Source organism: Nelusetta ayraudi, unplaced genomic scaffold (genome assembly GCF_046127955.1).
Source record: "Nelusetta ayraudi isolate G7.1 ecotype Tasmania unplaced genomic scaffold, CSIRO-AGI_Nayr_v1 ptg000026l, whole genome shotgun sequence".
Lineage (NCBI taxonomy): Eukaryota > Metazoa > Chordata > Actinopteri > Tetraodontiformes > Monacanthidae > Nelusetta > Nelusetta ayraudi.
In genome coordinates this window covers 8,377,866-8,387,817 of record NW_027466076.1, presented here as the reverse complement: position 1 = coordinate 8,387,817, position 9,952 = coordinate 8,377,866, and the positions used below count along the sequence as shown (strand labels likewise).

Genomic DNA, 9,952 nt, shown 5'->3' with positions numbered 1-9,952 from the left:
GCGCCGAGCGTATGCTCGTTAATCGGAACGTCACCACACTGACACGCGATTGGCCGCTTTGGACACAAAAAACGAGGACGTGGATGTTGATCAATTGCAGTAGCTATGCTTATATTTAATGCAAATAAAATGTCAGAGAAAACTGTGTGCACTTATAAGGCTTGACAGAATGGAAATAGTGCAAATCACTACACAGACACATCTTATACAACGCTACCTCTTTGTATGTATGGCCTGCAAAATCCTCTTGGTGTACAAGTTAGTAAATATGCTTGTATTTGCAGTTTTTATTCTTTTTAAGGTGGTCTTAGCAAACACCTCAAACTGTTATTTAAACAACCTTATCAGAAACAGGCGAATATATTATATGGCAGATGTTGATTTTGCAAGCATTGGACACGATTAGCTGGAATTAAAGTGTTTTACAGCTGAAAACTATTGGGCTATTCTCACAAAGTTAATACACAATACTGCAACTATTCACAACCTTTTCCCGTCAATTGTGGAAATTTCATTCTCCGAAGAATCACTCAGACTGTCACTCCTTTGCAGCAGTCTATTCCAGAGCTTCTTAAAGGCTCCGCTGAAAACGGGGCTCGAGAAATAGTACACAACAGGGTTGAGGACGCTGTTGAAGTAGGTGAAGCACACAGATGTGTAAAACGCCAGGTTGGCTTCCTCAAAGTATTTGCATTCGTCATACCATATTTTCAGGATCCAGACAGCAATGCGAGATATGGTGCTCGGGAAGAAGCAGGTGATAAAGATTAAAGCAACAGCCAGCACAAATTGAACAGCCCGTTTGATTTTGCCCTGCTTGTCCAAAGTCCTGTTTCTCAACTGCCACGTTATTCTGACTGTGCAGAAAGCAACGATCGAAGAGGGGAGGAAGAACTGGATGATGTAGAAGGCGTTGTGCCAGGTGCTGAGGGGACTGAAGCCCATGCAGATGTTGAAACTCTCGCACTGGGTGCGGTTGTTGTTCTCAAAAAAGTGCTCTTCAAACAACAGATACCCAGTGGCGAGAAAAATCAGAAGCCAGAGGCCGAAGGAGACCCAGAGAGCGTAGCCCAGGCCCATCTGGTTGACGCAGTTCCTCGGGTAGACGATCTTCATGTAACGGTCGACGGCCACGGCCGTGAGGAAGAAGATGCCGGCCGCGCGGTTGGCCGCCAGCAGAAAGAGCAGCACGCGGCAGAGGACGTCGCCGTGGAGCCAGTCCTTCCCGCGTCTGTAGTAGTCGGCCCGGAAAGGGAGGCAGAACAGCACGATGGAGTCCGCCACGGCCAGGTGGGTCAGGTACACAGAGTTGGGCTTCCATGTGTCCATGTGAAAGATGAACATCCACAGAGCCACAACGTTTCCCATCAGGCCAAACATGAACTCCAGGATCAGGATGGGAGGAAGGAGCCGGTCCAGCAAGGGAGACTCAAAGGCGCAGCATTCGCCGAGGTGAGAGCGATTCATCCTTGGAGCAGGCGAGTGTGCCCGACCTCAATGTGCCGCTCGATGTAATGTCAACAGAGATAGATATATATACACACCACACCGGGTGACTTCATCTGAAGCAAAATTATATGTACTCATGCAAATGTATCTCGGACAAACACGTGAAACCATGAGAGTAGTGTCACTGTGCACTTTGTGTTATCTTTGGGGAAGTGGTGTTGACCCAAGGGGGCTTAGAAGCAACAGTAAATGTTAGCCGACGAGGGAGTGTTTGCTCATTAAAAAACTATTATGGTGGGGAACGGGGGAACTCATGGGGATGGAGCTGAAAAACAAGTAACCCGCAGCCCGTTTGGAGACTCTGCGAAAACAGGTGATTACAACAAAAAAATGAACCCTGAAGCAGAGGTCACTTTAATATATTCAAAAGAAGCAAAAAAGAGTAAGACAAAAGAAGAGATTAGGTTTACAGGTGAAGTGGGGAGAGTGAAATTTATTAGCCTACAGTTTGCGTGAGTGGAGAACATTCTGAGCGGGGTCGTTGTCATACCACACCTTTGGCAAACAAGAGAAAGCAGCTATAAACTAAAAACTGCCAAGTGAGTGGCCAAGTCCATGGCTCCTGATGACCAGTAAATAAAATAGGTATAAAATGACTTGATGTGTACATTTGGCCAGGTCGCCTCTGTTACAGGTCGCATCCATTTCAGTAAAAGTGCATATTTGGTATTCACTTTTTGACTTCACCGAGATCTTCTATGCTGTCATCATCCACCTACGAGAGGAATGAAAAGCAATTTTAATAACAAATGAGGTAAAGGTGAAAGCATGCCAACCAAGAAGTCTTTGCCAATATTGAAAATGTGTGTAAAATAATTGTTAAAAACTTTCATTTGGACCCAATGCTAATGATACGACGAAGAGTCGCAAGACAAAGTTCAGTGCTAGGACAATAGAAATTCAGACATCTCACCTCAGGCCACTTCTCCTGTATAACGTCAATGATGTCGTCTGTAAAATCTCCCTGAATGATTATTTCATCCTCTGCTGTGACGGAGGCACCGCAAGAAAATTTCTGGGCAAAGAATCGCTGAGCCTCTTTTAGTTCGATGTCTGCCCAATTGAAAAGCAGTGGTCACGTTAGGAACAGTGCATCAAAAGAACATTTTAAACCAGGCCGTGGTTAAAAGAGAGGATGAAATGAATACTGACCAAACGTTGCTAGGCCACACACCCGAGTGACGTATTTCTTCTTAGCTCGTGGGATTTTTGCTATAGTGATTTTCTGAGGGACAGTCTTCTTTTTCTGTTTGATCTGCCCTTTTCCACCTTGAAAACAGACAAAGAAACACACAGAATACATCGTTAACACCTCTTGTGACAACCTCTCTTTACCAAAATACAATTCACACAGACGCAGCAAACTGTTTTAATGCTGCTTCACCTAAAACATTCAAATTATGCACAGGTAAGCTTTTCTTGTGAGGTTGTTTGACTGCAACACATTGGCCACTACTGCTGCTTTGAAATAACAACATTTAGTGTTTACACCATCTAATAAATATATTATTCATAATGTTAGAATTTTAACAAAGCAGCCAGTCACTGAATGTTTACTCTCGATATACAGCATGTGAAGTTGCTAACTGTGCAATGAAAGCAACCCCATACTTCTGGAGAACCTGCTAAACTATTTCAATGTATGACTAAAACAGCAAAATCAGACAATTGTCTTGACATACAAGATAAAATCACTATTAATTCATAGCATACCTCTCTTCTGTTTCCCAGAAGTGGGGGGAGCGTCTCCAGTGCCAGTTTCCTGCTTGGGTGCATTTGCTTTCGGGCCCATAGGGCAGAAAGAAATGAAGAGAATTTTTAACAACCACGTGGAAGTGAGCAATGCTTATCTTTGCATTTGAGTTACAGCCCTAACATGGATCTTTATTGAAAGAGGCCCATTGATGACAGCAAGACAGTTCTATTTGGTTAAACTATCTCATATACATATCTACTTAATTCCATTTGAAATGTTGATGTCAAAGAATGATTGCACATATGAAGTGACACTTTTAAGAAAATGACCATTAACTTGAAGAGAAACAATTAATTATAGGGATTAAGTCATTTCATTGCTCTGTTATAGTTTGCCGTAGTTTTGCACAACAAACTAGACATGGTGAATATTCATTACCAAGGATTAAAATGAATCAAAATAATTACAACATACCACTGAGCTCTATATTTAGCTGAAATATGTAGCATCAATAAAAGATGTGCGTGGACTGTGCATGGCTTCCATCCTATATGAGACTCACCAACTGTCATCCTGGCAAAAACATCAGGGAAGTTCTTCTCAAGCCACTGCCTACATTTGGCCGGCTCCGGCATGTACTCGCAATACTGCGCACAGAGCAATATAAAATGAGTGGAGGCTTTCCACAGCAGACCTCGTACCTTTGAAATAACATGTTTATTATGGATATTTGTTTTGACGATTTGTACCTACCTCTGTAGGCAGTGAGCACACTGTGGAGAGAGGGACATTTTCATCGTGAATACAAACAAAAACATAGCTCTCACAATACTATATGGAACAAAGAAATTGGACCGTACCTCCACAGTATAGAACTTTCAGTGGATATTTTGAATCTGAGTCCATTGACACCTGCTCTGATCTCTCTGATGAATCCATCTCAGTAGTAGCCATCACACGTTTCTGAAGGGAGATGCATAGGAATTATTGTCAACACCGATAAATACTTAAAATACAAATTCAAACAATCAAAAAACAAAACAATTTCCTTGTTTTATTTTTATCTCCCAAAGCAAAAGAGGAAATGACAGAACGTCTTCATTTTATGTAATCTGTATGTATAATCTGAAATGGCCATTGATCAACAGCACTGCCAATATTACATCATGTTAGCATGTCTGACATTAACATCGCATCAGTCAGTGACACCACATCGACGGATCATAGTTAATAAAGAAGGTCACAAATTGACCCCGGTGAAACTGTACCAAAGCACAAATGCAGGAAATTAACTGTCGTAAATAGTTTCACAGTAGCAAACGAAATTAGCTTTAGCAAGCTAACTTAACACATGCGGATGTTTAACACTATGAACGTCTTTTAGCGTCAATGCATGTTGTATTGCCTTTGACAGGGTCACCGTAGACATATCACCACATATAGCTCGTACAAAAATATCAGCGAATGATAAACGTGCTGCTTAAATCATCTGGTAACTTGGACTCGCCTAGCTCTCACCATCCCCTCGCGAGTTGAGTGAGCCTTAGCTTATGCTAATTAGCATAGCTGAGGCGCTGCTAACTGAACGTAATATCCAAATAAATATCTAAAAATAACACAGAACAAACTCCGTGGTACGTACCCTGAAAAACACAATCTTGTATCTGTTTCCTCTGCTGTAAAGCCACTTGCATTACTAGTGTCAGTTTGACTTTAAGGAAATCATTCTTATTGAATGAGGTACAGTTGGCGTACTTTGAGCACGCCTTGTATCTTTTCTTGTTCTCGTTGTAGATGCGGTCAACACCTCGACCCAACTGAAACTGCGCCCCCATCATTCTGGGAGGACTACCGAAAGATCGGACATAATAATAATAATAACTTTTGTTGATACATTTGGTGCCTTTTAATGAAAACAGTTTTTTTTGTTTTTGTTTTTTTTAATATTTGGTGTTAGGCCAATTTAAATGTAGTTTCAATTGCTGTCACGTAGTTGCGGTTGCTTTAAAAACATTAATAACGATTATTGACAATAATATGTGAGAGGAGTGTAAACATGTTTTTAGGAGCATTCAGGGCAGTCTTTTGTGTTCGGTGTTTGTTTTAGACCAGGTATTCTCTTTTCAATTAAAATATATATTTTTGAATCAACTGCGGAAATACAGACGGCGTGACGTCATTGGCAAATTCCATCCAGCCGCGGCGTGTTTTGAGTCGAGGCTAACGTAAACTAAACTTTTCGCGATACGTGCTATTTACGATTTTTTCTTTTTATTTATTTTTTTCCGTCGTCCGTCGTCGGGGAGCGATTATGGTTCCACCCAAGCCATTAAGTCTTTAAACGTTTTGGACAGTTTTCGGTCACTTTTGGAGTTGTCAGTTTTAGCTTCCTAAATTGGGTTAGCCAAGTAGAATCTGCACAGTGTGCATCGACACAGAGTGACGCACGACATGGAGACAAGAAACCCTCAACTTCTACAATGAATTAAGGTTGAGTTTGAAGTTATAAGTTGTTATCACGATGTTATAAGTCGTTGTTACAATGCTATGGCCGATGGTAATAGACTTCCCCCATCAGATGGAAGAGCCTCAGTTCACTTTCCCTGGGCGAATGGTAAACGTCATTATTTTTCACTTAAAACACACTTCTAATAACACGCTATTGAGACATTTGCATCAAATTCTAACCATCTTGCATCCGCTTTGCTTTTGTTCCAGATACCACACCGGAACTGCGGCACAGTACTCCGCTTAAAAGAGTCAGTAGTTTAATTCTGCGTCCAAAACTGTGATACTTGCTAAAGGAAAAGTGCATCAACTCTTTAACGGCATGTGTTCAACTGGTCTTAGAACGATGGCTTTGCTTCACGGGACGCCATCCAGTCAGTCCCAAGCATTAAGATGCATTCACCTCCCACTTCAGCATCGCCTCAGTATTCCCTCCACATGTCTGACACTGGGGTGAGTTTTCAGCTTGCATCAACAGTCAACAAAAATAAAAGTCATTGTATTGTATTGCGTCTTACTTTTCCAACAAATTAATTAAGATGAGTAATTTCCCTTTTACGCCTTTAATAATCATGTTGAATTTGTGTCTTTCTTCTGGCTGTTGTCACTTCTTTGTGTTTCATCAAAGTGTCCTGTGAATGACCTGAACGGCTCGACAGTCCAGCGGCAGAGGAGGGAGCTCCAGTTGCTGATGGCTGAGCTAAAAGACCGGGAGAAAGAGCTGAACACCATGTCAGCCTCCCAGCACAAGCAGCTGCTCGCCTGGGAGCAAGACCGCCACAGGATGCTGGCGCTGGAGCAGAGGTGTGCACGTTTGAATGGTGAGGACGCCGACAACTTCAAAGGATGCGCCATTCCTGTAATGTGCAACATCGTTTTGGAGTGCTGATTTGTGGGTTTTTTTTTAGCGTGAGACAGTCGATCTCCTGTTGTTTTTGTGCAGAGGAGCAGCAGAAGCGCAACGAGGTGATCAGAGTCTTAACGCAGCGCGTGCTGGTGGTCGAAACCAGGGAGGAGGAGGTCAAGGGGGAACTCGGCGCAGCCCGACGGCAGCTATCAGAGCTGGAGCACAAGCAGCAGTGCATCAGCCGAAAATGTGAAGGATTTGAGGTGACCATGAGGAAGTGCTGCAAATGTTTATGCATGTGTTGCATTTTGTTATAGTAAAAGCAGATAATAAGAACATCGTGTCATGCCAGTTGTGTTAAATCTGACTTGCCTTTATTGCATATATCATGACAGTGTTTTTTCTATTTGCACATCTTCTTTCTTACAAGATTTTTGCATGTCCGAAGAACTGATGGAGAAAATGAAATGACAGAATTGTTGCCTCTTAGGATCAGAACCAGAGCCTCAACTCCACAGTCATGGCTCTGTCCTCTCAAGTTGGCTCCCTGCAGGTCAGGGAGGAAGAACTCAGTTCCATGCTCAAGCTCAAGGTGAGAGACTGGACAGTTATTATGTCGAAACCTCCGTTCACCCCTACCTGAGAATTGTCATTGATGCTAGTGCTGTGTGCATGCTTTTCCAAGTCAGACTGCTGATTTTATATTCATTTCCCCTCCAGGAGCAAGACGTAACTGAGGCTTCCAGTCATATAGTCCATCTAACAGGGCGCCTGCGAGATCTGGAGACGTCGCTATCTGAGCGTCAGTCACAGGAGAAGAAGCTTCTGAAAGACTTGGAGGAAAATAAGAAACGATACCGAGAGGGCAAACGAGAGAACTTGCAGCTTAATGGTAAGATAATGGAGCGCAAATCGGTTCATTTTAACATGCAGATTGGGATAGAGTGCAATGTATTCTGGGATGAATCACTTCATCAAGCTTCTGTCCTTGTGATTGTAGACCAGCTGAAGCAACAGCTGACGCAGAGCAGTATGCAGAGGGAGGAGATCATCCGCCTCAAACAGGAGCGCCAGCTGCTTCACAGAGATCTTCTCCTGTCAGGTCCAGTGCACTTTGACATCAGAAATCCACATTTGGCACTGCCAGTTAGTGAGTCATGTTTATGGAAATGCAAGTTTCACCTCGTTATCTCTTGTTGCCTTTACAGTGCATTTTTTGTTTTTGTAAAAAAAAACAACATATGATCAATTAATCGCAGGAATGTTCAACCTGATTTTTTTAAGTGTTCAGTTAAGTAAGTGTTGATATAGCGATGTACTGTTAGTCTCAATAAACATATTTTTTCTTTTACCAGGAGAGGGCGATAGTTGGAAAGATGAGCTGCTGGAGCTGGCTCGCTCCAAACAGGAGCGCACCTCGTCAGAGCTCCGTTGCCTGCGTCAGGTACACAGATAAATTCAGTGCCAGTTACCAAAAACATCCTTCTGAACTCACAAAACGTGCTGGAGACAAACGTGCAGAAATTGTTGGAAATGATTTAAATGTACGGCAAAAGAAAATAGTGGACCTCAGTGAGAGAACATTCTTTCCTCATTCCTCTGCCTCACGCTGTGGTTGACCTTGGAGTGGTCCTTCTTGTTTGGCAGCATAGCTCAGAGTACGACGACTTGAACTGTGGGTCAAAGTCATTGATATGAACTGTTGAAACCTAAAAAACAAAACAAAAAAGAGAAAAAAAGTGTTTGTTTTTCAACTTCTAATTTGTTACTCGTGGATTTAAAAAAAAGACAGCAAAATATTCTTGCTGAGATTGCAATTATTTGAATAAATCAGTGCTGCCTGTATGTTTCTTTGTGTGTTTACAGGTTTGTGAGACTCAGCGGAATGATCTGCAGCTCTTACAGCTAAACCTAGAGAGCGCTCATGAGACCCTGAGGGAGAGAGCCAGTCAGTGTGCGGGTAGCAGGTAAAAGGCAGCTGATGCAGGGTGCCTGAGGTTCCATTTAATTTCTTAGAATCAAGAGCGTTTGCAATGACTCTGCCGTGGGCTTTTCTCTCTGCATCTCAGTCAGGACGAACTGACGTGCGGCTGCCCGGACCAACGATCGCCTTCGTCGCTCAGGATGAAGAACTCCAGACTTTTACATGGTGACGCAACAATGCACGGCGCTGCGAACGCAGAACTCTTCTCTGCACAACTTGGGCATGTAAGGCAAAGAAAGTGGTATCAAGCTGCCACGTGGTTAGACTCTCTCAAAGAACCATTGTTATTGTCCCACTTAGATCATGACCCATCACTCACTTAGTGAGCACCTACCCAGGCCAAGACAGACGTTTTCTAAACCTCATTAAATTTCAGAAATCAGAAAGACTGACTGATCCCAACCTGTTCAACTTCTACTTACCTGATCTGTTCATTGTGTTTTTCTCCCTGGACAGGATGATGCTCCTCTGTCGAGCAGCTCCCTGCAGCGGCTACTGGAAGAGTCCAGGCAGGTCATCATGGACAGATCAGAGCAGGACAGCTGTGGACGGGTGACCAGTGACAACTTATTCCCTCACAAGTGCCAGCAGTCTCACATCCACCCAGCCACTCCAACACAAAAGGTGAAAAAAGGAAAAAAATAATTTATATATATATTTGATGTCACAAAGGGCTCAGATCCTCCCCAAACAGGTGCCCACCATGCTGCCTTGCACACATGTATCTAAAATTACATTTCAAAAAGTTGAGAATTGTATGAGGCTGCTGTGTTGGAGTCTAACAAACGAATAAACTAAACTAATGATCTGAAGACGGGACTTTTAATTAACCCTCTATTTATTTTTACTCCCTGTTTGTAGTTTTTGGACTGAATGATATCACAATGTGAAGTCAAACTTATTCTTACTAGCATTGTTTTGGGTGTGTTGAGACATAATAGCTTTTTTTTTTTTCCCCTGCCAGGTGAGTCAGACTCCACCCAAAGCCTGCCCTCGACACCAGTCAGACTCGTGGACAGCGTGACGCCAGCCTCAGCGCACATTCTTTTATTCCAGAAGTTCACTCCTCCAGCCTCGCCAGCCTTAATGTGTTTTACATGTGGAGGCTCAAAGCTGCACCTCAGCCATCTTTTAAAATAACAATGAAGCCATACAAGTTTTTTTTTAAGATTATGTGAAACGTTTGTTGTACTCTTGATATGATGCTTTGCTAATAAAAAAAAAAGAAATAAATACTCTATGTGTGTGTTTTTTTTTTTTTTAAAACAAATAAACAAAACAAAACATGTGAATGGTACCACTTATTAGCACTGACTCCATACATTTCCTAAGTCCCTGCTAAGGATTTTTCCAGTGGCTGCATTGTGTGAACGGGCGAGATGTGAAACCTGTCCTACAGGGCTGTTGA

The 9,952-nt window shown here is 42.6% G+C and overlaps 3 protein-coding genes across 5 annotated transcripts; 1 reads left to right on the top strand and 2 right to left on the bottom strand.

Annotated features, from left to right (window-relative positions):
* Positions 1 to 98: 98 nt before the first annotated feature.
* On the bottom strand, positions 99 to 1,513 carry hcar1-2 (hydroxycarboxylic acid receptor 1-2). The gene has a single exon (XM_076029569.1). The coding sequence runs from the start codon at positions 1,465 to 1,467 to the stop codon at positions 481 to 483; it is 987 nt and encodes a 328-aa protein (XP_075885684.1). The 5' UTR covers positions 1,468 to 1,513; the 3' UTR covers positions 99 to 480.
* A 401-nt stretch (positions 1,514 to 1,914) lies between these two features.
* denr (density-regulated protein) lies at positions 1,915 to 5,006 on the bottom strand. Of its 2 annotated transcripts, none has more exons than XM_076029571.1 (8): positions 4,848 to 5,006; positions 4,066 to 4,168; positions 3,959 to 3,978; positions 3,768 to 3,852; positions 3,223 to 3,288; positions 2,662 to 2,778; positions 2,423 to 2,562; positions 1,915 to 2,224 (listed from the first exon to the last, which is right to left on the bottom strand). In XM_076029571.1, the coding sequence occupies exons 2-8, from the start codon at positions 4,157 to 4,159 to the stop codon at positions 2,180 to 2,182; spliced, it is 567 nt and encodes a 188-aa protein (XP_075885686.1). In that variant the 5' UTR covers positions 4,160 to 4,168; positions 4,848 to 5,006; the 3' UTR covers positions 1,915 to 2,179. The 2 variants fall into 2 exon arrangements, with proteins under 2 accessions (XP_075885686.1, XP_075885685.1); XM_076029570.1 differs by having other exon boundaries at positions 3,223 to 3,298; positions 3,769 to 3,852.
* A 368-nt stretch (positions 5,007 to 5,374) lies between these two features.
* Positions 5,375 to 9,782, top strand: ccdc62 (coiled-coil domain containing 62). 2 transcript variants are annotated; one of them, XM_076029568.1, is made up of 14 exons: positions 5,377 to 5,695; positions 5,784 to 5,819; positions 5,924 to 5,964; positions 6,056 to 6,166; positions 6,342 to 6,534; positions 6,657 to 6,823; positions 7,051 to 7,152; positions 7,281 to 7,452; positions 7,561 to 7,662; positions 7,916 to 8,004; positions 8,427 to 8,527; positions 8,630 to 8,768; positions 9,001 to 9,168; positions 9,509 to 9,782. In XM_076029568.1, the coding sequence occupies exons 4-14, from the start codon at positions 6,107 to 6,109 to the stop codon at positions 9,566 to 9,568; spliced, it is 1,353 nt and encodes a 450-aa protein (XP_075885683.1). In that variant the 5' UTR covers positions 5,377 to 5,695; positions 5,784 to 5,819; positions 5,924 to 5,964; positions 6,056 to 6,106; the 3' UTR covers positions 9,569 to 9,782. The 2 variants fall into 2 exon arrangements, with proteins under 2 accessions (XP_075885682.1, XP_075885683.1); XM_076029567.1 differs by having other exon boundaries at positions 5,375 to 5,819.
* Positions 9,783 to 9,952: the final 170 nt, after the last annotated feature.